This window comes from Phaethon aethereus (genome assembly GCF_964289735.1).
Source record: "Phaethon aethereus genome assembly, chromosome: 18".
Taxonomy (NCBI): Eukaryota; Metazoa; Chordata; class Aves; order Phaethontiformes; family Phaethontidae; genus Phaethon; species Phaethon aethereus.
In genome coordinates this window covers 4468252-4495489 of record NC_138594.1, presented here as the reverse complement: position 1 = coordinate 4495489, position 27238 = coordinate 4468252, and the positions used below count along the sequence as shown (strand labels likewise).

At 40.2% G+C, this 27238-nt stretch overlaps 2 protein-coding genes across 2 annotated transcripts in view; one reads left to right on the top strand and one right to left on the bottom strand.

Moving 5' to 3' along the window:
• Nucleotides 1–23560, top strand: part of TBCD (tubulin folding cofactor D) — a gene marked incomplete at both ends in the record, with an annotated part of 130263 nt that extends 106703 nt beyond the window's left edge. Inside the window, 9 exon segments of the mRNA XM_082008267.1 lie at nt 427–565; nt 7873–7994; nt 8970–9047; nt 15016–15105; nt 16095–16182; nt 18043–18152; nt 20992–21082; nt 21085–21103; nt 23400–23560. Coding sequence (XP_081864393.1) covers nt 427–565; nt 7873–7994; nt 8970–9047; nt 15016–15105; nt 16095–16182; nt 18043–18152; nt 20992–21082; nt 21085–21103; nt 23400–23560 — 898 coding nt within the window.
• Nucleotides 23561–25413: 1853 nt separating this feature from the next.
• The window catches only part of B3GNTL1 (UDP-GlcNAc:betaGal beta-1,3-N-acetylglucosaminyltransferase like 1), a gene marked incomplete at both ends in the record, with an annotated part of 126353 nt that continues 124528 nt past the window's right edge, over nt 25414–27238 (bottom strand). The window contains one exon of the mRNA XM_082008265.1: nt 25414–25494. Within this exon, the coding sequence (XP_081864391.1) occupies nt 25414–25494 (81 nt within the window). The remainder of the gene's footprint in view (nt 25495–27238) is intronic.

Genomic DNA, 27238 nt, shown 5'->3' with positions numbered 1-27238 from the left:
TTTGTCTGCTAGGCTGCCAATTGATCTGTGGTGGGATGTCTGTCAGCCTTTCCTGGGAGAAGTCTGTCTTTGTATCAGTTGTTGACTAACTGTTGGTGGGAGAGAACTCGGAATGGAATGCAAGAAAGAGAACTTTTTTTCTTGGTGTAGAGAACAGTGCATGTGAAAGGGAAACTGTGGTTCAAATCCCTATCTGAATCAGAACAAGGACTTGAAGATTGATTCACTTTACTGGAAGTGGCTGAAGTTTTGATTTGTATTTTCCCCATAGGCTTAAAGACCAATGATTTATTTGATTTTTAGGTAATTCAGAGACTTTCTTCATTGACGTGCTACTTGAGGATGAGGAGCTATCATAGGAATGTATGGAGAAGAAAGACAATGCGCACATACAGGATGACTTTGTTTTCATTCCCCTTTCCCCAGGTCAGAGAAAGAGACTCTAAACTGGAATGCCGCATCAGAAGCTTTCCCTCGAATCACCCAACTTTTGGGTTTGCCAGCATACCAGTACTATGTGCTTTTGGGTCTCTCGGTGTCTGTTGGTGGATTAACAGAGACAACGGTAAGAAAGCGGAGTGGCTTTCCTGTTTGGTAGGAGAATGCATTTACCGGATAAAATTTTTGAATAAAAAGTTTAGTCTGTTACAACGGATATTGCAGACAGTTATTTCTGCGAGAGTTTCAGATGTAAGCTTTTTAAAAGAAATCAAGTCATACTTTTAAACCTGATGGGCTTTATATTTTTCATTTTTAAAAGTATTATTTTTTAGTCTTGCTGAGCATGCAGGAAATGAGGAGTAAGGACACTTTGTTTCTCATTTCCCGGCATGATAGAAGCTGAGAGTTCCAGCCTGTTGGCTCAATCAACTCTTCAGGTTTATTTGTGCACCCTTCCAAGCTGTTAACAGAGGAAGAGCCGTTCAGCTAAACGTTGTGGCTAAATGCAAGGTGATGGCCCTTTTTAAATGAGGTGATCGCTTGTTTTCACTTGTAACCTGATGCAAGGTGTTGACTATTAATTGTCAATATGTGTTAACAGTATGTTCAGGGGTTTTTTTATTTGTTTGTTTTGATACATTTTCTACAAAAGTACCAGAGAGATGCCAGGAGTTACATACCAAAGAGATATCATTTAAATGTCTGTCTGTCTGAATCCTCTGAGCTTTGCAATCTCTATTTCATTCTTCTGTGCATGAGCAGTGTCTTTATCATTGGTTTTGGTGGTCTGTTATGCTGCCAAAATCTTCCAGACTTCATTATAATTTTAGCGTATCCTTCAGTCCTTATATTACAGCTTTCTTGCTAGTTCCAGAATTCTTAGTTTCAAGATATTTGGCTTCTAACTTTTTTGTCATTTGATGTAGCCAAAGATGTAACATATATGAAAACAATTATTAGGGTAAGGACACAGTTCAATATGAAACTACAGAGAAATATCAGGTGAGTAACAGAATATTCTGGACTGTCAGTTAAACCTTTAAATTGCAGTGGTCCTGTAACAGAAGGAGGAGGTCATGAGTCAGCACCCCAACAGTGTTTAAGAGTGTTTCTAATTAAGACTACCTTCTCTAATTAAGAAAGCTGGTAGGAAAGTGGTAAGTGTTGGGAAACACAATTTTGTGGAGAGAACACAGCTCTTGCTGGACTCACAGAAGGAAGGAGGTAATAATTTTGAGCTTGTATTCCATGGTTTCCACTTTTCAGTCTTACCATGAGCTGTTCAGAATACGCCCAAATGATGGGTTCTGCCTGGTGGTGTGGGTTCTGTGCTTGCGATCAAGAGATGTCCATATGCCTTTGGGTTTCATGGAGCTGAGAATTTCGTGTTGTGCAGTCCCAGGTATTTCAACCAATTTTGATAATTTGAATCGTTCTAAAATGGCAACTAATTACATAGCAATGGCTATTTTAAAACTCTGAAAGCATATGCTTATTGGTTTGTGACAATAATTATCAGAGAGACAATGTAAATCTTAACAGATTTTTTTTAATAGCAGACATGCACATGAAATTCAGCTTTTACTCAAACACAGTTAATTATAGGAGGCTCCACCAAAACCAAAGTTATTCATGATAGTGTAAAAAGGGAGGAAAGTTTTGGAGAAACAGACATTCTGACTGCTAACTGAGGTCAGAGGAAAATTCTTACTCAACTTTTTTTTTAAAGTTTTTGTTGTGCTTGGTTTTGAAAAGTGTAAACAGTTCAGTTACTTCTAGCTCCCTTCCCTTGTTACCATCTGCCAGCATATTTAAGGGGAACCTTCTGTACTGTTTTCAAAATACGATTTTGAAATGTTAACTTTCTGTGACCCTGCATTTTTCTTTAACGCTAAAGGCTTCTTCTGATTAAATATTCTCAAGGGCTTTGGCTTTAGAAAGAAGATGACCTAATTCTCTTTTGAGCCAGATAGAAGTGCAAAGGAGGCTCAAAGTATAGGGTACTTACACTTGTGATTATACAGTGTGTGGTAAATTACATTTAATATTTAAAATGCGATAGATAAATTAGAATTGTAATTTTAAAGCCTTATAATGACATGTGTTTCAAACTATTCTGTCAAAGCCTGTAGTGTTCTTTGCTGAATATCCAGGTACTGACTGATTTAAAAAATTAATAGAAAATTTTAAGAACTGTTCCTATTAAATCCGTATGAAAGAAGCAGATTTTTTTTTAAAGCTTGGATAAAGGAAAAGGATTATTCAAATAGGTGTTCTTGCAGTAACCTGTGTGTGTTCTTGTGATCTCTTCTTTCTTCCGTCTCACTTCAAAAATACATATGCACATACACACGTGGACATCGAAAAGTTAGAAGATTCTTGTATACTGCAAGATAATCTGAGTTCAAATGTCAGTTTGTCTTTAAGTCATCTCAGGGAATTAGTAGGAGAAAGGCTCCGTTGTAATGCAGTGGTCACTGGCTATTTTTCCATAGTTAAAATTGCTCTGCAGTATATTTAGCAGGAGTAGTTCTTTGTTTTGCTTTTTTAAGAGATTTTCTGAAATTAGCTATGTGGGGTATCTCAGAAACATTTTGGTGGCGGGGTGGTTGCTGAAAGAATTGTAGCTTGAGCATTTGAAGTAATCTGGAAAAACAGAAGATGTCATTCCGTTTGGGATTTGGCATTCTGCTACATCGCCTTGGTTCAAAGGGCACTTTCTTTGTGAAAAGAATCTTCTAATTATATATCTGGCTCACAGTGATGCATATTTCTTATGGCTGCATAAAAAATCCTCTCAGTATATGTGGATCAGAGCTATACAATGGTGTTCTTTCTCCAGTTCACAAACCATGTCATTTCAGGGGTCAGGATATAATTTTGATATAATTTCATTATTGTTGAACTACGCTATATTTAAAATCTTGTTAAACCACAGAATGTCTTGAGATTCCCCTCCTTCCATAGAGAGTGAAAATTAGGTTTTAAAATGTTATACAAATTTTAAGTAAAACCGTGAAAGAAAAAGCAGCATTTGAAATTTTGAAATTTAATTTTGAAAATTAAAAGTTTTCTCCCAGGCCAGTACCAGGATTCCAACATGAGATGCCAAAGACCTGTAACAATTGGAATAGCCAGTTCCAAAACTCTCTGATGAATGCATATGTATGTTAAAGCACCTGACAAAAATTAAAGCCCGTCTATGTCGTACAGATACCAACGTTATCTCTGTGCCAAATACATGATATGATTTATGTTTTACTTTCCTCAAAATGGACTCATTGTTTGCCAGTGACATTTATGACACTGTGTACTGTTTTGAGCAAATACTGGCCTTTGAAGGGCTGTGTTAGTTCTTAGAAATTAGAATGTCAGGACATTCTTAGATGATGTTCTAAAACATCTGGTTACTGTGCCAAATTGTATGCAAATTAATGCATATTTGGGTTTAAGGAACAGACCCCAAATCCAGTTTTCTTGGTTGACAACTCTAGAGCAAAACAAATTTGAGAATGATTTCTGGCATTCTTTTTTTAAAGAAAAAATAGTGTGAATTACTATATTCCTACTTCTCGTAAAATATCACTGACTTGAGTCTTAGAGTTACTGGCCTCCAAAGATTTGACTTATTAAAACGAGTGTGGCAAGTAAAACAAGGGAGATGTGGTTTCACTTGTGCTAAAATTTAAATGAGATGTGATTTTTTTTCTGAAGTTACTGGGAAAATAGGCTACTGCCTCTTAAGGGCTGCAAATTTGTTGCGATTAGAAATGATCCAAACCCAGTGTTAGTTATTGAGTGACATGGTTTCTTCTGCACATATTACAGGGATGTTCTGATTCTGTGAGTAGGTCCTTCTCTGTTGAAATGCTCCTATGAAAACTGGAGCATTCTGCATTTTTATATACAGATAATTGCTAATTTTGTCCAGGCCTTTCCCGTAGTTTTTCACTTGACTTCCATTTGTGGTGCGTTAGGTGCAGAAGACTGAATTCTGTTATGATACTTGGGGTCCAAGGAGACTGTGGTTAGATGGGAGACTGGCATCTACTGAACCTCTTCAGTACGGGCGCTTCCTTTCTCATCATGCCCCACTGGTTTTGTTGTCTGGTCTGTCCAAGACAGCGCTGCAAAGTAAGGATCAGAGCCCTTAGGTGCATTTGGCGTCTTTATAGCTGATGGGTAGCTGAGATTTTGAATGCCCTGTTACAAAACAGGATGCCTAAGCTAATTTCCTTTTGGCCATATCAGTCCCACTTCTTGCCTCAAGGCTCTTCAGAAGTATTGTACTTCAGTTTTGCAACAAGCTGACTTGGAAATGATTTCATGAAGGTTTGTGTAGACGCTTTCCTTAGACGCCAAGCACCTATCCAGAGCTGTAATTGCCTTCTCCACTTGCTGTAGCTACACTTCCTCATACTTTTCCCCTGGTTCAGGAGGTAAAATCCTTAGGACTTTCTAATTCATCAGATGAATGTTCCCTTTGAACACTGTTCACCTTATTGTGTATTGCCTATCACTGAAGTGTCTACTCTCGGCTTAAGTGATGGGAGAGTCAAGCCTTGGCAAACCCTGTTCTTACTATGTTTAATAAGAACAAGGTCATTCTCAGGCCTCCTCTTAAACTCTTATCCAAAGTTGTCCCAGTTCCAACCTGTTAACCTCCTAATTTCCTTTCCCAGTCCTTGTGCAACCCCAGGGAAAGGTAAATGTCACACATTTGATGGAGTGTGAATTCTATGCATGAATGAGGAGGACGTTTGGAAATGCTCTTCTCTGCAAATACGCATGAGCAGTTGAGGTTAGAGCTCAGATATTGTCCTCATAGGTTACCTGGGAAAAAAAGGAGTTTCACCTGAGGAGGAAATATGGATCTAACCTGTTCATGTAATGTTATCTTGTTACATTGGAGTTTCTTGCGGTAAAGTTTGTATGGTCTCTGCTGATGATTTGGAAAACGTCCCATTTCTAAATCTCCCCAGCAATTCTGTGATGGTTTATCCACACCTGTACTTTTATATTGTTTAATTACTTGCTAATGAAGAAATGCTGTCTTAATTATGTGTTTTTTCTGACTATCCTTCTACTCTGTCTTGGTTTTGCGCAGCTTTGGAACATCCTACGCATATCTATGCTTGCTCTTTTCTTTCGTGCCTATTCTTGCCTTTTCAATCATTTGAATCTGCAGGAAAAGCAATGAGTAATTACACTTTCTTCAAAAAATGGTGTGAGATCTGCAAGGTAGTTTCAAATACAAAAGAAATAGGAGAGAAAATTACATGTTTAACCATAGACGTTTTAAGATCTTTTCCTGAGATTTGACTTGGATGTAACTTTTCTTCTGCTTATAATTGATCTCTGCTAGTGTAAGGTATTAAGAGAAGACATTTCTTTTTTATTCTTAACGGTCTTAAATGCACAGATTGTTTTAAAGAGTAGCATACAGGTTTTAAATTCTCAGGAAATCTCTCTTCCTTACAATTGTATATCTGGTAAAGACCTTTCAGTGCAAGAATACGGTTTATACTCAGCAGACAGGGAAGCATACCAGCGTTCCTTACAGCATATGGAAGAACCATACTCGGATCAATTCAGCATTTCAGTTTAGTATAGCTAGCTTCTACAAATGTTTAAACAATTTTTACTGAGATTTGACTCTCATTTTGAAATGTGGAATAACTGAATCATTTCTTTAAATTGCTTGACTTTTTTAAAGAAAAAATTCTGCTTCTTCATTGTCTGGGATGTTTCACTGTGGAACAAACTGTTAAAATTGCAGACCGTGCTACTATCCAGGTAGCATGGAGTGCTGTGCTGCGTTGTTTACAAGTAGGCTAAAGCTTTTGAAAACTAGTTCAGAGTTTTCATTCAAGGCTAAAATGTTTCTTGTCCTTCTGTGCTGATGCACCCATAAAATATTACTGTTATAAAATTTAAATTAGATAAAATGTTTAAGTCGAGATTTCTCTGTTTTTGCTTTCGGGAAGACACGACACTTCTCATACTGATGTAATGTTTGGGTTTTTTCTTGATAAAAGGGTCAATCTTCTGAGGGAACTACTTATACCTTTGAATGAGCTATCAAAATGCTACGTATGAGCTTCAGAAAGAAAATCTCCACTGACTGAATAGGCTTACTTATTGCTTACAGCCCCCTCTTGACTCAACGGAAAATTAATTTAATGCTTGCAACCAAAGCCAAAAGAAGTTTGTACTTCAAAACTGATCTGCCCCACCTACCCTTCCCACAGCCCCCTTTGTTGTAACCCAGTCCCTTAGAGGGGGACACCCCCTAACCACCACCCACCTTCCTTCAGTGACTTGACCAAGCCCCTGCAGGTCGGATCATCCTTCACGTCAGAGCAAGGAAAATACAAAAATCGGATTATGTTCATCCTTGATGAGATACTTTCCATTTAAGTTAGTTTCTGTAACAAAAACCCCCAATTTTTTCTTCTCATCCTCAAGGGATATTTTAAAAGATGAGCCTGGAAACTAAAATTCCTGCCTGTGCCAGAAAGGGAAAATCTTAGCGTTAGCGGGGATGTTCATATAGCCTGTTGCAGTCCTTGTCCCGCTGCTCGAGGCTGTACTGTTAGCTGCCTGGGGGCACGGATCCCGCGGGAACGGGGGATCCCGCGGGAACGGGGATCCCCCAGAGCCTCTGCCGCCTTCTCCCTGCCCGCACTGCAGCACCGGGGGAGGCGAAGCCGGCCTGGCGTGCGCCCGCAAGCGCCGCGGCTCCGGGGGCGCGGGGACCGCGGCGGCAGGAAGCTGTCGAGCGAAGGCTGTGGGGACATTTACCAGCTGGCACGTCCCAAACGCGCCGCTTCCAGCTGCGCCTGCAGCATCAGCGCTCAAACCTCCTTCTGCCGTCTTTCTGAACTAGCTGATTAACATAACAAAGTTAAACCGAGAGTCATTATTTCTGAGTTGTTTTTAATTTTTAACCTGAGTTTACTGCTGGTTTGTGTGGCCTGCACCATGTGCCCAAGAGCTTGGCTGCCTTTTTCAATTACATCAGCTTGTTTAATAAATATTACCTCTTGAACTCCTTGTGTACTCTTTAACTTTCAGAGCCATAACAATATTGTTATTTGAAGTAAAGCAGGATAATCACAGTGGTTTGGGGATGTTTTATTTTGAGAGAAAAAAAATACTGAACCTTTAATGTGGTCTTTTTTTCCTACAATGGCAAAACTTAAAAAGGAAAAAACCCCTTCCTTGAAAAAGGATTAATGAAAGTAAAATAGCCATCTTCCTGTCAAATATGGTTACTGAATTTATACACTCGGCTGCTGTTGGAAGAGCCTGTTCCTAGTGCAGGTGTACACCTCGGGTCGTGAGGGATAAGCGTAATTCTGCGGAGTTGGTGTTTTTGGGTGTCGTGGCGGGGTTTATTCACTTGATTTGCGGTTCCTTCTGTTGTAGCTCAGATACTCTGCCCAGAGCCTTTTTGACTACATGAAGAAAATCCAAAATGATTCCAGTGCTATGGAGAGTTTTTGTGAGACGCTGCTGAAGGTCTTTGAGGACAACCTGCGGAATGACCGGTAATGTTTTTCTTTTGCTCTTTGATCTTGAACAGCAGGACTATTTGAAGTCAGATGTATGGCACATCTTTTTTAATATGCCTAGATGAAGTATGCCTGCGCTGCCGAAATTTGCTTTAGTACATCTGTTTGGTACAGCAGTACCTTTGGTAAAACGTGTAACAAAGGAGTGATGGTAGAATATTTTGCGTTTACTATAGTTTCATGTTGCACGTAATGTGATAAGCACCAGTTTTCACATAATGCAATATTGGGGATTGTTATTGCTGCACGCTTTTCAGTGTAGTCCAGTCTGCATTTCGTTTAGGTAGTGTTTTTCCACAAATACTTTGAAGTATAATTTTCTCATGAAGATTTCTCTTTAAAGGTGACTCATTCTGCATAATGAGTTTAATTTCTCTAAGCCTTACTTATCAAATGTGTACAAAATAGAAAATATTCTCTAGGGGAAAAAACCCACAACTATTAATAGAATTTTCCATTTTCTTTCAAAATTTTCCATTTCCGTTTTATTTTAGTTTTATTTTGTTTCATGTCTCAGCTGTTGAAATAGAAAACATGGCCATAGTTATTCCAGATGACGCGTTGTGTGTTGGTTCATTTGGTAATTACCTGTAGTGAGAAGGTGGTGTAACTTCTGATATGCTTTGTGGAATACGTTGTTTATATATTAGAAAATAAATTAATATTTTCTACTACCGTTAATTGTGATTTCAGGACCCTGCAAGTTCAAACCAGGCGTGTTAATTAGTTTTTTTCCTTTTGGCTGTAACGGAACGTCCCCCTCTCAGCCAACAAGGATGATTTAGCCAACACACAGAAGTTACCGAGCAACCCTCCTCTGTGTAAATTAGAGTTCTAATTTAAATATGTGTAGGTAGATAGGAAGTTTCTTTCTTTGCTTCTAATTAAAAATAGTATATATATGTATGCCAAGAAGTGAATTTACATTGTTAAATTATTTTCTTTCATCAGGGTGTCTGTACCTCTCCTGACAATGCTGGACCAAATGCTGGCTAATGGCTGTTTTGATGTATTTACCATGCAAGAGAAGTAAGTCGCTGAAAGTCTTTTTTGTTTATTTTCCACCGTGCAAGAGGCCTCTTAAATCTTACACTGACTGCTGCTGAATGTTGCTCTAGATGTGGGTGCACAGGACTCCAAGAGTGAGTGTGTATGGATATAAAGTTTGCATTTTCCTGAAGTGGAACAGCTGTGGTGAATTCTGGACCAGATAGCCCGGAAAGGGTCTTGAGAAAATCTTCGACTCTTGTGTCAGTGCCGAAGTTAGTTATGGGTTCATTGTTTAGCAACCAGTACGTTAATCAAGTTCAATTTGCATGTTCCACCTGGCAGACCTGGGCCAGTATTGGATCCATGAAGCTCCTTTCCTTTATTAGCTTTCCGAAAGCGTCCTTTTTGGAGTGCTTTCTTCACTGTACTGTGAGCCGTTAGCCATGGCTGTGCCCTCTTGGGATGCTGCAAAATAGTGTGCCTACAAGCTATCGCTTCCAAAATTCCACTGCTTTTGTTAATGTGGATATCTCCAAAGAAGTTAATTAAGATTCTAATAAGAATAATAAAAAAGGCATGTCCCAGCTTTTCCACACCAAGTTCAGCTGTCTGGAAAGCATTTAGTTCAGGAATGGATAAACACAAATGAGCTATTCCAATGTGAAATCATGTTTTTTTGCAGATGTTTCAGAAGAGAATCATTTTAATTTTGGTAATATTAAAATATATTCTAGAAACTCTCTCAGGCAGCATCTTGGTGCATCTACAGATACTTACAGAATTGTACAACGTGAATCCTATAAGCATGTATACTGGATTTGGAATCTGTTGATTCAAGAATTGCTCACAGCAGATAAATTTGAAAGGCTTTTATCACTCTTAAAAGTTTTAATTGTGTCTACTTTTGTTTTGAAGTGTGTATTTAGGTAATCTCTCTTAAATCAAGTTTGGCAGTCCCTTTTTGAATGGGAATTTAAAATGAGTCAAATACTCACAGGTGGAGTGAATATTTCTTGTTCAGTTTGGTCATCATGCCAGTGATCTGGGACTTCCACATAAGGCTCCAGTCTTCCCTGCTGAGGAAGGTGGTAGATTATGGGTGGAAATCCCAGTTAAAGTCTGTCGCCCATGTCGTGGGTCACTAAACAGAAAGCACGTGGGTAGCATCGCTGCATTTGCTGCGTAAGCGAGCCTCAAGCTCAGTCCTGTGGTGCCATTGCTTTATTTAAGAAGCCTGCAATAAAATCCAGGGGCTTATGGGCAGGGGGGGAAGATTTTGAAGCTGATCTCTAGAAAGAGGCAGAGAGTTTAGTTCCTGCGTGTGACAGTTTTTGGTCATATAGGTACCTTATAGTTGAGAGGTAATCATGAACGAGTCACTGTGCGTGCTTCACGGAGAGCCAAGTGAACCTGACGTACCGGGTTCTGCGGTGCTCGAAGAGCCTGCGTGCAGATCAGCTGAACGTGGTAGATGGGTGAGCTCAACGTTGCATTTGGTGCAGTGTTTGCGTTTTCTTTCCTCAGCATATGCCCTTTGGCTATAGTTAGGGATGGATAAACGCCGATCCCTGGCCCCGAGGCCTGCCCGCCCGCACTCTTGGATGCCACCTACTCCTTTTTGCATAGAGGAAAAGCGTGACTTTGGGCCTGATTTCTTGAGTGGGACCATTTACTGCCTTGGCAAAGCAGCACGCCATAAACATGTAGAAATACAATGCAGAATGAGCCTGAAAATTGAGACACTCTGCTTGGTGGCATGAAAAAGCTAACGTGTGCATGCAGTTTCAGATCGTTTTATATAAAGCGTGCCTATAATAAGAGGGATGAGGTACATGGTTGTTTTTAGAAAACAGTCAGTCTTACTGCTGGTGAGCAACTTCCCTGTTGCTTCTACTCTGCTGTGAACTTCCTGCTTGTCATACAGCAAATACAAAACTCTTGGGAGAAGCTGGGAATAAAACACTAGAATTCATTGGGGTATTTGGCTCCCATTTCATCTCCTTCTCTCATTTTTTACCAATTGGGCTGAGTGGAGTTTTAACAAGGGAACTTTGGGTTGTAGGGTGTCTGGCATCAGGATTAGCCCTACACCAGCCACTTAATAGTCCACTGTCACATTATAAAGAAGTATTTCCAAATACATTTTGAAGTTTCAAATGGATATTGTGCACTATCCTGGACCTTTATTTTCTAATAAAACATTAGCAATCCAGAGCAGGTAATGTCCCACGCGGCTTAATTTAAACAGGATAAATAGCTGTTGGCTGAATTAGTTTGACACCTGTTAGGAGCTCAGTGCTCCAGTTGAAGCAAATTGCCACATGGTGTCACTCCTGCCCCGCAGAGGCGTAACCTGTGGCGCATTTTCCTGCCTCTTCACGCCATATCTAGTTCATAAAGTTTAGAATACACAGCTTGACATTTCTGGCGTAGCTTTATAGATGAACTTTGGTGTTTGTGAAGCTCTCTGTATGTCTGGTCTTGTGATCTCCGTGCAGGAGGGCAAGTGAACCACTGGGTGTTTCTCCTCCATTTTCGTGTTTAGAGTGCGATTCATTTGTCACGCATGGGTCATTTCTCTGCCGGGGTCCTGCTGAACCTGCCAGCAGGGAAGCGAAGTGTAAGGTAAATACCCATCCAGTGGGGTTTGAAATCAGTCAACCTTAGTATCCCCGGGGTAATCAAAAGGCTATCAGAAGCAGCTTTTCTTTGTTGTGCTTGGCTTAGTTTGAATCTGGAGTCTGAAGAGAAAAGCTCTCCCTGCCACTTTTCAGGCTGTTACTTCCTACTCATCTTAACCTGGCACAAACCTGCACGTTCAGCATGAGTTTCCCCCTCCCTTGAACTGGCAGGAATGGTTTGTATTGCTACGTGATGAACGGCATTAGAATGTTCCAAGTTAAAAATACCCTTCTTCCAGTAACATTCCGCTTGAGCTAGTTCCTCGATCTGCTCTGCTGCGTGCTCACAAATTGTGCCAAACTAGGGAGGAAGGTGGGGGCGACCATTGCTTCTGGCAGCAGTGCAGGTGTGCGCTGGCCTCCAGCGTTCCTGGAACCGCAGCGTCACTCACCTGCTATTTCCCCCCTGCCCTGTGTGCCCTCCCGCCCCAAGCAGGGCAGCAGTTTTGGTTGAAATGCCATTTCTTCTCGGTGGTAGCACAACCCAAAACCTCCTGATTTCATCTCAGTCTGCATTGTGAATTTGTGGAGTGTATTCATAATAACGTAGGGAGTGTTAATTGGCAAGAGAGACTGCTGGAGGCAAAGGGCAACATGCTTGAAACAGAGCTGTCATAAATAAAGCAGAGCGTATTGGGCTTTTTTAAACTGCCCAGTGGCTACTCTTAAAAGATAGTGGTAACTGTCAGCTCCCTGCTGGTGGTGGGACAAGGGATGGGGAGGGTAAAGGAGAGCGACCTGAAGCCCCTTGCAAAACTGGCGCGTTATTTTCTGGTTGTGGCTCGGGTGGCTGCAGGAGTCGTTCTGCTGGTCTCGCCAGTGAACGGTCACCAGAGATGCTCGGTCTGCTGAGAGCCCCGACAGATTGCGCGCGCCTTGGAGAGCACGGTGAGGCTGAGAAGTCTGGTACTCAGTACCATGGGAACGGAATAGCCTCTGAATGGCAATTCAGGATCTAATGCTTTCTGGAGTAGTAAGGCAGAAGTGGCATTTCTCTTTTTATGTGTATATCTTTTACATATTCAGCAGAAGCGTGTTCATGCATTGTATGTGTATAATATTTTTCTGGTGTTCTTACAGTGTTTTAGGATGGTATGTGTCCCCACCGATCTCTGGCTAATGATTTCTATGTATTACGTGCTCCCGTGGATTTTTTTAAAGCAATTACACTGCTGTTGCGTAATAAACCATAAAAAGAGTGGCGATGGCCACCCCAGGTGATGTCAGTTGAACTGTTGAAACCCAGTTACCTTCAGGTGGAAGAAGCCCGCACCTTTTTGCAGTACCGCGTGTGCCCAATTTATGTAACGTAAAGACTTTAGACTTATCCCTTTTCCCCAGATGCCGACTCTGTTTCTGCTGGCCCTGTTCCCACACAGGAGAAGGAATTTTCTCAATTTCCTTTAAAGAGGCCAAGCTATTTGAGTCATTTGAGATCACACGTAGGTTTAGTTATTGCAAATGTAAAATTGGCAAATGACAGAAAGGAAAGTGCATCTGTTCTAAACACAAAATGCTGCACATAAGGTTACGTGTATTAAATTTATTCCAGATGCTCTTGTTCCAATTGGCCTCTTTGTTGCTGTGCTTCTCAGCGATGTCCCTGTTGTTCATCCAATTTAAATCTCACCTAATTCACTGTATTGCCGTTGTTCTGTGCTGAAGGCCAGGCATGCGTTGCAGGTATTGTAATTAGTTGTCCACACACTGGTTTTGTGTAATTGGGGGTGGGAGGAGGAGAAATTTCACCCAGGTCAGAAGAGCCGTACCTCCTCGTTAATAAGAGAGCAGATATGCTCTTCCCGCATCGACCCAGAGAAGTCAATGTCCGTAGACACACACGCAGGCTCGTTCATGCAGATGGCTGTCATTCTCGTCCTGTCTCCCCTGCCTGCGTGCCTTCCGTGCCTACCGCGCTCCTCGAGGTGCGGAAGCAGTGCTGACGTGACTGCAGGCAGGGGATGGCAAGGAACTTGCTCTTTCAGCGTCTGGTGGAGGTGTTCTAACTCAGCCCCCTTTGGTCCCGAAAGCCACTGTCAGCTCTGAAACCTTCTTAGGAAGCCTCAGTACCAACATTGAAAACCTGGCAGTTCTGTTTACTCTCTTAATGTGGTTTTCTGGACGACATTGAGACAGCCGTAGACAGCATTCTTTAGCTTAATGGTTCCATGGTTTGTTGGTCATTTTTTTAAACCAAGTCAATATTTGCCAGTATTTTGTTAAGAATTTCTTTAAAGTAATTAAAAAAACACTAACTCTTGTCTGGAAAGCTATATAAGAAGGTGCAGTAACTTAACAAAATATCTTTTTACTCCTAGAAACATCTTCTTTGAAATGCTCTGTTTTTTCAGCAGATTGCACTACACAGCTTTTTTGAGTAGTTTTTATCCACAGCTTTGAATCATGGTAGCAGAAAATAAATGTTAGGATTTTTGCTTTCTGCTTTACCTACACAATACAGTGAGGTTTCCAAAATACGCAGTCTAGAAGTAATTGTGCTTACTAGACAAATATGAAACAGCTTCTTTTGCATCTATGGCACTTCAGCTTTGAGTGTAGCAAGTAAAAGATTAAATTATTTGTACTGAAATAAAAGCAATATTCCCTCTTTACTTCTTTAATAGATCCTTGGAATACACTAACAATACTTGTGTTTGTATGAGTGTCTGGGAAAGAGCTGTGAGAATCAGGTTTCCCAGACTGTGTGGAAAAAGAAAAGAATTTGCTAAATATATTTAAAGATGGCTTCGTGACTCGTGCACCTCACAGAACTGTAAGCCCTGTGTTTAATTACGTTGTCTGGAATCACTGAAGGAATCTGGGCTGTGAAATGGTAGAGTATTGAGGAACAACATTCATCCCCTCTTATGTAAAGTTTGGTTGAAGACCTTAGGGAAGGACCAAGGCACCCCAATGATACACAGACTCAATAATTTTTATTTGGCTGTAGAATATTTTAATTCCTGACATAGCATTTCTGATCATTGTTGTAAACACAAGCCATGCAATTGTCATGCATATACTGAATTAGTTTGGGTAAATGTCATTCATTCCTCAGCACACAGGTAGTAGCAATGTAAATAATTAATCTCTTCCCTTCCCTGTTAAAACAACAAAAAAGGCCCAGTAATTTGGTGGCCAAATTGTCTGTGTCGTTAGCAAAGGTCCACCTAAAGCAGGGTGTGCTGTTGTGGAAGAAGCATGTACTGCTCTGCACTGTGTCTTTCGTCTCCTTTGAATGTTAATTTGGCATCTTTACAATCATTAAATGTGTTTGAAATTCTACTGAAATCTATTGCTCATCTTTTTTTCTTCCCCATTTTCAGCCACCCCTTTTCAGTGAAGTTATTTACCCTTTGTAAAGAAGAGATCAAGAGATCCAAAGACATTCGGAAGCTTCGCTCCAGCATAGGAGTGTGAGTTGATGAAATCGTCTATTCTTTGCTCATAAAAAGTGAAGAAAATGTAACTATATTACATACCAGATGGAACAGCTAGGTCTATTTCTCGTGAACTTTAAATGAAAAATGCACACAAATACGTGTGATGGAAGGTTGTGAAAGTCTCACGTACTTCTGGGTGGTTGGGGTGAAAACATGTGAAGGATCTGGTAAAATTTAACTACTTTTAAACTGTTGTTGATTTCCCTAAAGATGCAGTGAATCCTTTGCCTTTTGCTTGTAGAGAACTTGACTTGGTGCCAATGCAAAACACGTATAATTGATTAGATCTTTCATGTGCACTAGAATGAGCTGAAAACATCTGCAATATTATTATCTGGCTTTAGGGTAAAAGCCCTCAGTTCAGGTAGCAGAGAAGGCAAAACAAAAATGTACCAGTCAGGACAGAGAGTAGTGGCTGAGGAGAAGAGGGGGAAAAAAGACAAAGCGTTGCAAAGCCAAACGAAGGTCCGTTGGCAGAAACTTGGCAAAATTATGCAGGTATAACAATGTCAAGCAATGATTTTATCAACTTTCATTTCATTTCTTTATCAGTAATATTTTAAGAGTGCAAGAAAGCCTAAAATGAGAAGTAGCTCATGTTCCTAATTTGTCTTTCACTCTGAACTGCGTCATCTGTGCGCAGCCTACCCTCTGCTTTTTGTGTCTGTGCGACAGCTGGACTCCGGTGTGGTTTTTGGCGAGCGGACTCTGGGGCTGCTGGTCCAGTACCTTTAAAACCACACTTGCACTTGGCATAGATGTGTGGCATCACGGTAGCCCGTAAGGATTTTCGTACGCTTACCCTCCGTGTTTGCCTTCCCACAGCACTTAGAACGGAGATTTCTTGGGGGCAGCAACGCTTCCCCTCCTGCCCTTTTTTCTGATACACATCTTCATTCTGATCCTCAAAATGTGCTTTCCCAGTTACAACACAACATCTGTTTTTTTCTCATGTTTTCTAGGTTTTGTGGCCTGATTCAATTTCAAGGAGACATGAGAGAGAAAGTGTTATTTCAGTTGTTTCTCCTTCTTTGCCATCCATTTCCTGTAGTAAGTATTGAAGACATTACAATCGATCAAAGGTATTAAATTATTTTTTACTTGTATTTTAAAGTGCATTAAAGCAGCATTCTTTTTAACAGATACTAATGTATCTAATAGGTTTTATTGCTCAAGTGAAAAAGTACTGCCACCTCAAACAAGCTACTGGATACTTGCAGCATACCTGCAAGTACATACATTGCACATACTGCTTTGCTTTTCCACCGTCTGTCCTTATTCTTTTAATTAGGTGCCCGGGGCGTTTGTTTCTTTTACGCAGCGCCCGGCACAGTGACGATCAGTTCAGCATTTAGGCCTTCAAAGCTCCACTTGGATAAATTACTGTTAGCTTTGCAGTATTTCTGATAGTAGCAACATGGCAGTAGTTCTGGTTCAAGAAAAATACATCTGTTCTGTGGGACGCAGGAAGGTTTATCAGGTTACCTTTTTCATATAGCTAACTGAAACGGAGCACAAAAACCTGAGTTACTACTTCCGAATACATAGAAAAGAAGGTCATATGTGGGATAATATTATTTTAATCCTTTAAAATTTTTGTGGACTTAGTAAGGTTTGGGTTTTTTTTTTTCACTGTACAAAGCCTGGGAGCCCCGACTTAACAGCTGCTGTGCCAGCCAAACACGTACAACAGCTCTCTGTGCCTTTGCTGTTCAGTATGGGGGTTTCACCTGGGAATGTTTGTGGATGTTCCTGTGAGTAAGCGCAGACTTGCACCTCCGCTGCTACGGGCAGCCATTAACTGCTTCGATAGTCGAGTGGTGTAGGAGAAACCAAGGCTGTTGGAGATAATTGCAAGGGCACATAAAAAGAACGTGAAAACCCATATGAGGTCTTAAAGTGGTTTGAGAACTCATTGAATAGCCTGGTGTCTGGCCCACGCCAGCCAATAGTGTTTATTCTAACACTGATTACTTTTGCTGATTACCACATGATTTTAACCTTAAGCAAAAAGTACTCAGTAAAGATTGATACTTGAGATTTTTATTCCAACTGTTTCTATGTTGTGTGTACTTGCTACATGAAGAATCCTTTGCAGGAAGGGCACAGTGTAAGAACTGGAGAGAGAGCATTTCAATTTCATGTTTTATTAGTATTTTACATCATAAATACATTTTGTTTTTACAGATGGGTCAATTTAATTTGGCAGTGCTAACTCCAGAAATAACCCTGTAATTTGTTTGCCTGCCTTTGGTTATCATCAGGCTTTCTTGGGAAAAACAAAAACAGAATGTGGTTTTGTTGGAATTTTTCTGTCTCCCATTTAGTATCTTTCTATGTGTTGTACTTCAGAAACCAGCCTTGCTCACTTTTTCTGCATGCACACCAACATCACTACTGCACAGTGCTCTGGGAAAAACACTTGCAAATTAACTGCTTCCGGAGACTGGAGTGTGAAAAGCTCACGTTACTCACATCATCATCTCTCCCAACAGTTTTTTAAAGAGTTTTGCTGACTCTTTACAGACTGTGAGCCTACAGCAACCAAGGTTAGAGCCAGACTTCAGCTCAGTGAGTCATTTCAAGAAAAGAAGTGTTCCATTTGGGCCAGTCTCACACATTTGAATTCATTCCCTGTGAGGGACAGAGCTGTTGCCTCCATCTGAAATACTGCAAAAAAGTTTAGTGAAAAGGTACCGACTGTAGTAGCGTGCATTTCCTTGAGGTGCAGAAACAAAGTCCCCTCCTGCAGCAAATGGCTACCACAGGCAAGGGCAGGCTGCGTTTCCCACTAATACGATGTTTCCACCATAAAATGATGGTGAGGAACCAGTCCCAGTGATGGCACTGGGCTCCTCCATACAGGACTCCAGCTACTCGACTAAAGCCTCCTCTGCCTCTTCCCCGTAGATACGGAAAACGACAGCCAGTCAAGTTTACGAAATGCTGATAACCTACAGCGATGTGCTTGATCCTGCCGTTGTGGATGAGGTTATGACCATACTCAGCGATACCAACTGGTAAGTGAATTTGTTGTTGCCAGACAGTAATAAGAGCCAAAACAATTTTTGCACCACTGAACTTTAAAAAATGTCAAAGCCTTTGAAAGCTGGTGGCAAGGAAGCTGTGAGAAACCGTACTGTCGTTTTGGCTATTTATCGCTTTTAGGCCAGAAAGGCATTGCTGAAAAGAATTCTCCTGTTCTAAAGAGCTCGCTGGTATGTTGTCCCACTGGAAGTGGTATGTATAAAATCACCACTAGATAAAGTAAAATATCTGTATTTTTCTAACGACATGAAAAGGGAGGAGATCTTGGAAATTCTCCATGAAAGAGAGAGAGACTGGGCTGTGCAAACAGTCAAACTTCAACTGCACAGACAGTTTCTTGGCCTTTATGAGCACTGGCAGGATTTTGGGAAAGGAAGGATCTCTGCAAAACAACGGAATTAGCAGAACAGCTCAAATCTCCCATGAAATGCAATTGCTCAAAATGATACAAACGTCGTATTCAAGCAAATATTTCGAATTGGAACAGTTTAGATGTTTCCCAAGCATGAATTGAACACCCGCTTTTATATGATGTAATTCAGTTTTTTACCTGCTGCTACCTGTAGCATTAGCTGCCTCCACGGGCGGGGGGAATAGGGTCCTGTTCTTCGTAAGCAAAATTCACCAAAGCAGCAAAGTGTCTTTCAGGGGCAGGAGGAGCTCGTTCTCTCAGCACTGCTGAAGTGACAGCAGGAGGGAATATTCACCATAATTTTGGCACTGTTTTTTTCCCCTTTCTGCAAATTTTAGCGTTGTGCTTTGTAGTCACCTGGAAAAGTTTATAAAAGACTGCATGCCTCAGACATTTGAGGAAATACAGAGTTTTAAGATACTAATTAGTTTATTAGTTTTGCTGCCATGTTTAAACAAACATTTTTCCTTGTTACTGACGACTCTCCTGGGTCCACCATCCTGCCTCAAACAGTGGTCAAAGTTAATACACAGGAGTAGACACATATGAAAAACATTTAATATAGTGCCTAATTTAATTAATTATATAGTTTTTTGTCTTCAGTGACATTTCATGGAAATAAGCTTAACCTAGACATGTTCAAAGAACAAATATACCTGGCAGTTGTGGTTTACATATTTGCAGACTGCATGCTTGCATTATTTAACTGTTATTTATTTACTTTCTGGTTTATTTCTGTGCTTGAGCTTAAATACCTTTATGTTTGGCAAAAGAAAACTAAGTTTGTCACTGTAAGGGGTGGCTGCTGCTGCTTTTCTGAATTTTCCAGTACAAAATTGGAATAATGGTCTCAGATTTGAAGAATTGGTTATCACCAATTCTGCCTACTGCTAGGATGACTTGCTTACCTACATACTGATGTTTAGGATTGTGTTTAGTGTGATTCAGTGCTCGCATATGAAATCTGAATTTAAGAGCAGGCTTGCTTGGAAGCTACAGAAGGAATTTGTTAATAGAAAAAATTGAGTAGGATTAGATTACTGCTGCCACAAAGGGATGTTTACAATACCAAACTGAGAAGTGGTACACACCAAATAGCTACAGAAAAAGCAGTGGCAGTACAGCCCTACTCATCAACGGGTTACTAAAACAAAGCAAAATACTTTCTAAACACCAAAATGAAATGCTCTGTTTTCACCTTGTCGTTTTTAAGGTGTGACTGGCTGCCTGGTTTATTCTGTCTTAGTCCAGGGCTTGCTCTAAGTTCCCCATTGCGCTAAGAGTAAAGATGAAGAGCTAGTTTACTTAAACGTAATTGTTTTATCTCTGTAGATTTGAGCTGTTTACAAAAGAAGATACTGAAGTCATTGCTGAGTGTCAGAGCGAGCTGCTTGTTATTCTCAAGCACTCTCAGTGCTAAAACAAGCATAGTAAATGCTGAATTAATTACAATAAGCATTAACATCAAGAAGCCAAATGAGAATTAATATTTGGGGAAGATGATAATTACTGGCATATGCATATTTGTTCCTTGTTGGAACTACAGAGAGTTTATCACACAATTGTGTAATTCAGAGTTTACTCTGTAAGTATAAATTTTGTTTAGCTACAGGAAGGTTTCCGGTATTAAATATGAGAAATTGTCCAAGGTATCTGAAAAAAAAAAAATCAGGTTATTTCTAACTTACTTTTTCTCTATAGTTTTTGTACTCTGCTTACATGCTAAGGGTTAATTTTTTTAATAGCCCATTTACAGTTGTTACTTAAGAAAAACAAAATAAATCTACTTTATTGGTGAGTAATACTAGCAGTCTCACAGCATTCCAGTTAGAGTGGTAGATTTCTTACAACAAGGGAAAGAATGTTGTCTGTATGGATTTTTGGCATTTGGGGGCTTTTTGTAACTGACAGTTCTTGAGGAAATTACCTCACGGACATCATGCTATTTCAGAAACTTTTTAAAAGACTCACAAATTTTAGGTCTGGATTTTCAATTTCAGGAGAAAGCTTCTTTAGATAGTAGAACGTTCTCCAAATCCAGTGACATTTATTTAAATTCTTGATGTGAAGTTTTCTAAAGCAAAAAGGAGCTGTAAATTTAGAGAATAAATTCGTGAACTTGTAGTAAAAAGGGCTGTATGAATAAGTGGATTTTTTGGAAAACAAACATCTAAAAGAATACACTTTACTAGCAACTGTCTCTTCTGGAAGACCTGCTGTGCATTTATAGTTCATCTGGCTTAAGATGGTACAAAAATGTAACATTATTCTTAAAATGTGACAATATAGATGCATACATAGTAATATAATAATAAAAGGGATAGCTTAAGAAGTTTTATCTATGTAGCCAACTGCAGGTTTTAATTTTTTAATTAACTGGAAAATACCTCCTCATGCAGGGAAGCTGAATTGCCAGTAGTGAGAGAGAAGCGCAACTGCCTCTGTGATCTCATGAAAGTGCCCAAACCGCAGCTGGTATCCAAGGTAAAGTATGGAAATGTGCTCCTGAGGGTTTTTTCCAAAGAAACATAGTACTGATCAATTGTTCCATCAAATCTATGGTGTACTGCAGTGCTACAGATGCGGTTCCTCACCGGTTCATGAATGTATCAATGTGCACCAGGAGGAATGTCCTCTCAGCTTACTGCAGAAGATACGGAATTGCTGAAGACTGTTCTCTTAAGCCCTTCCAGTCTCATTTCTTGAAAACATTCCAGACTTGCAGTGTGACATCTTACTCAGACACAAACACAAGAATGAAATAATACAGTACAGATGTTTGAAAAACCATTCGTCCGCCCTTTCTGGGGAGGGAAAAAGGATAAAAACTTCCCCATCGCTTCCAAAAACGAAATTGTAATGTGGTTGTGCAAGCCACAGAATTCTAACACTGCCTTAAGAGGAAGAATATAAATCTAACAGTTAATACAGTCATAAGACGACAGACAATATATCCATATGTAGGTTCCATTTCATTTTAATGCAGATAGATGATGGGCACTTCCAAACTGTCTGCTCAATATTCCAGAAATACAGAATTTTCTGCTTTGGTAAGGGTTTCCGACAGGTTCCCTTCTTCTCTGTCCAAAGTTATTACTGTTTTAGAGAACATGTGTTAACATGACAGTTTTCAAAGAAAAATTATTTTTGAATAATACAAGACAAGGTGAAAACACTTTATGACCCAAGGCTACTTCCCTACTATCACCGGTATCCACAGCACAGAATCTATTCCGTAAAGTCATTAAGCTTAAAATAGCGCTACATCAATTTATTCTTGGCCTTTGTATTTTTTTTACTGTTCTGCTTTCATAGTTCTAGAAAGTTTTGTCCTTTGTAATTACTCTAGAATTCAGAAACATCAGCCCTGCAGTCATTTTTCTTTCCTAAGTAAGTTTTACCTCAGAGGGTGGATCTTCATTCCCCTCGTTTTCTAAAATATTTGAACACCATTAAGCTTATTTTCATGACTAGAATTATGCAAAGCATGATTTTGTTGTCCTGCACAGTCAGAACTGCAGTAGCCTTTTTCACAGCGGCAGCATCCGTGGCTGAAAGTCACCCTGTCTTCTCTCCTGCGCGGCATCATCTTGGCTAACAGCGTTTCTAAAGCGCTTGTTGAACTGGCTCTTTGTGATACTACAATAATTGTGTAAGTCTTTGAGGTCAGCCAGTTCTTCCTGTGTAATACTCAGATAATCCTTTACATTGAAGAGATTTCCTGATGTAAGTAGATCCTATGTTTTGAGTTGTCATTGGTATAAAAAAATATATATTATATTAAATGGATATTTAAAAAATTGGTCAGAAGACTAATACTTAAGACAACAATGAATAAGCTTCAAAAACACCCTGCTGTCCTTGGAGCAGTTTCTTTACTCATCTTCCAGATTTTACCATCATGTCTACAGTTTTCTGCTTTTAGTACAATTTTAAGAAACCTGCAACTAACATTTTTGTGATTTTGGAAAACAAGAATCAGAACCTCTCACTCATACAAGGAATTGTTTTTAGAGCAAAAATTGACCTGAGCAGTGCTGTTTCACCATTTTCTAGTCAACTAATAGAAATGTTATGTTCAAAATAAAGATGTTACAAGAGGAACTCCCTGATCTCAAAAAAAACTTATTTCAATTCCTTAATTATCGGAGGCTGGGAGAAGGCTTACAGGTTAGGAGAAGACTATCTCTAATATAAGCAAAACAATAAGAAATAGCCAAATATACATACAGCTATTTTGGATGGAACCGTTAAAAACAGTATCATGTGCCAACTGGAAGTTACATGCTGAATTTGGAACTTTCCCTTTTCCTCCTCTTTTAACATAAGCAAATAGTTAGTGTAACTCTTAGCAAAAAGAGTTAAGCCTGCACCTGCCCCGAGAACTGCTGGAGCTCACTCTGAAAGCCATACTGAATGTCAAAGACTTTTCACAGCTGTCCAGATGTCCCTGGTAGCGGCCAGTTTGCGCTCACACAAGAGTGCACAACGCTCTGCTCTTCACAAGCTCACGCATCCTGAGGACACAGGAGAAACAGTAGAGGAAGGCAAGCATAACATTGTGAAAAGGTGAATGAAGTTAATTTCAGCCAGAATCTACACTGATCATTCCTTTAAAATTTGTACAAATAAAATTTGCTAGCAGGTAGTTAAAAATTACGGTGTTAAAGGATTGTAACTGTCATAACTTTGGATGTCTATATTGTCTCCTCTGTTCAGTTTAAGTTAATTACATGGCTGGGAAACTGTTAACCTAGTGATACGTGCCTACTCCACGTGACCTCTTCTTTTTCCTTCTCTCTTGCAGAGTTCAGCATAATCAAGCTGCAGGCACGTAAACTGAAGCTCTTGGTTCAGGTGCCATTAGGCCTGGAAGAGTTTGTGCTGCGGCATCCTGACGAACTGGATTCTCAGCGTGAGCTGCAAAGTGCACTGTTTAACAAAATAAGAGGCAGAGATTATGTCTGAAAGCATTGTGCAGATGTGCTGTAGGAAGGCAACAAAGATTCATTATGTTTTCTGGTTTTAAAGTCATTATCTGTAGCCACAAGATGGCGGTTTCTCTTCATACTTCTGTCACAATTGACCTGTTTTGGTTTTTTTTTAATCAATGATTTATACTTCTACAACTCTGAATGGAGCCATTCAGCCTGCGCTTGCTGTACACACATGAAGTATTAAACCTCACTTGCTGCGTTAGTCGCAATTAGAAATGTTTTTCAGAGGCAAGAATGGCAACGCTTAGTGATGGGGCAATCTTCCTGAACATAAGCATCTCTGTGGATAAGCCTGTCATTCTTATGTCATAGTTGAACAAAAAAAATCCAGGTTTCAGTTCAGCTGAAGTCAAGGCTTCTCCTAACAGCTTCTCTTTTCTATAACTAGTTCAAGCAAATGTTTTTGTGGTAAACTAGATTTAGGAAACTGAAGCCTTAATTTTCCCCCTTGAAGAATAGAGACGAATCAGTACTTCAAGCAACTGCTAGGAATTTAGACCATTTGTTACTGACTATAAAATGAAATGGCTATAACATTTATCTTTAATGTGATGGGGAGGACAAATGCCCAGGCAACAGGCTATTCTCATTACACTGGGTTATTTGATAGTTCTAATTAAGTCCCGCTATCCCAGCAGTTCAAGTAGAACAGTGGCGCTGTGTGTGTGTGTGTGTGTATACACACATATACACAGTTATGAAAAATTGAAAAGGACAGAGAGCTTCAGGCAGAGGAACTAAAAACAAGCCAGTTTCTCTGTGAAGTACTTGCTACAAACTGCAGCAATCTTCTTTGGCAGGTGTTCATTTCCAAAACTACAACCTGTCTCTTCCTTTTTAAGGAGAGAACTATGGATTATGAATTACATTATTCAATAGTTCTTAAGTTAATTGCAACCTGTTCTTGCAGATGAGATTCAGCGTAGATCAGCGTCAATCACTGACTACCTATTAAGCAAACAGCACTCTATTCACTCCCTGTGTGACAGGCCGAGTTGGCTGTGTGGCTGCACACGCCGCAGGGGCTACTTAGAGGTGTTACTGCAGAACACAGACTCCTGAACCCACAGTCCCTATGTTGTTACACTGTCATTAAAATGGAGGTTTCTAGTACATTCTTGCGAGATCCCGGTTCTTCAAAGTTATACCTACAGGTCCCTGCTGAAAGAAAAACCAGGAGCTGTGTTGGCAAAGCCTGCTTATTCAAAAAAACCTGAGAAGGTCCAGTGACAGTTGTGATCATCTGGCTGCCAGATGATGTTACGGACCCAACTGTACTCTTCACACAGCCCCGATCCAGAGGATGCCGTGGGGTCCTAGACCTGTGCGGAGCTTCACCTCGGCAAGACTGGCTGCAGCTCCCCGGAGCAGGAAATGAGCCAACGCAGGGAATGGGTGAGGGCCCCCAGCAATGTTTGACAGAAACCTCTCTTTACACTCCCCGTGGTTATAGGCTGTGCTTGATGCATTTTTTAAGGCTTCCTTATGGTAACAGTCCTCTTTTAATCTTACAGCCTGTATTTGATGGTTGGACTTGATGACCTTAAAAGGTCTTTCTGACCTTAACGATTCTGTGATGGTTATTTAGATTAGAAATACAATTTAACAATCAAATTGAATTTGGTAAAACAAGTGATGTGCAATAGTAAAATGAGCAAATAGCATTATCCGTGGCGTAACTAGGGCCTCCCTTAGAAAGGGGTTACTCAGCACAAAGATCAACTTAAGGGAGCACAAATTACTAAAAAAATTCTAACACAGTCTTCCTACACACAGATACATAGAGGATAACACAGCTTTCATATCACTGTCTTACCTTAGTTCTTAGCTAAAGTGATAAAAATCCATCCCTTCCTTCAAGTTCAGCATGTTCAGGTTTGTTTCAAATGCTCCACCTGTCAAATCCTGTGAGGGAAGAAAAAGAGAATTAGAACAAGACGAACACGCTTCATGTTGTAACAGGTTTTAGTAATTTGGTTCTTTAGACCACAGAAGAAAGTCCCATTTGCAGAACTAAACGTAAATAAACCAAGACTCAAAAATTAAGTGTGTGTTGAAAAATTAAGTGTTCAATGCAGGGGGAGGGCATATTAAACAACTCATTCTCATGCTGCTAAGTGGAACACAAGGACTATACACTAAGCACAGCTCTGCAGCCAGCTTTCCTAATGCAGGCATGTTCTGAGAACGGACCAAGGGAACGCGTTTGACAACAGAGTCATTTTTGTAGGTTTGGAACAGTGGTTAGCTTGTCTGATGAAACAAACCTTTCATCAAGCAGCTGAAATATTTTTGCATAGTTAAAGGTGTTTCCTTTGGAGCTGTAGTTACGTTATCTGAACAGGAACCTAGTAGGTTTGCTTCATGAGCGACCTTGCAAGGCAGTGATGTCATTAAGGAAACACGCCAACTTCAGTGTTTCTGAGCATTTCTGCTTTGGTCGTCCTGGAGTCCTTAATTCTACTGATCTTCAGGAACGTCATCAAAAAAATGAATTAAAGCTCACAATACTACAGGAGGTAGGTAAAGAGATTGCTGGTGGTGTTCGGGTTGGCCCAGAGCAGCAATATTGAAGTTTTAACAATGCACAACCGTACTGCAAGCCTTTAGGACAGGAAGGTACAAGAACAGAGTCCAACGAAACTGTGGAATTACAGGAGATGGAACACTAGACTTTGGCTAGAGTAACTGGATTCAAAAAATTGTTCTGGGATCTTTAATGAACCCTAGTTCAGAAACTAAAGTTTGTGTCTCACATGGCGGACTACATCCAGCTTCCCAGCTTGCCTTGGACCCATCAGCTGAACTGCTTATAAAACATGTTCATAGTAGTCGGGTGTTGCGTGGGAGCCTTCCACTCAAGGCACACAGCCATTTCGATACCAAAACAAGCTGACCTGTCTCCTCCAGACCTCTGCATTGTTTCTGCTGCATATGTACGTTTCGGACCTCTTGCTGTGCCTCAAGGTCACAGATTAACTCCCCTTTCCCCAACGCGATTCTCATCTACCTGCCACATTCTTGTTTTCACCACTAGCAATGCCAAAAAATATAAAGATTACATAATTTGATCCAGAACGTCAACAAAAACCCATAACCACAAGTCATAAAACTCATAATTGAGCTCTGATGTTTACTAACCATAAAAAAAAGAGAATAGCTAATGAATAATTTGGAGAAGGGCAGGAAGGGCCTGTGGCACTAGACTTCTTAAGCAAGGGCTCCACTTACCTAAGGTAACCAATTTCTTATCTGAACCATAAGGCCCCGATTGTGAAAGACGTTGAGTGCTTTTTTTTACATCTTGAAATCAAGAATACTTGGTGGTATTTCATGCTTTGAAGGACTGGGTCCTAGTTTTGCAACTCAGTTAAGATCCCAAAGTGTCACTGGTCCATCTGCAAAACTTACCACTCACGTCCACAGGGAATTCTACTCGGAAATGTAGGCCTTGATTATGACCTTTAGCCTCCACTAATGATTTCATAAACCCAAGATTTCTCAAGTTAGAGCATAGGGTACGAAACAGTTGCATTTAGTTTGCTGAAAAATCAACCTGCTCCAAAGAAGGGTTAAAAAAAAAGTATTAAAAAAAAAATATTATCTCAAAGAGCCCAGATGCTAAATAAAGCAGGAGAATTAAAAAGAA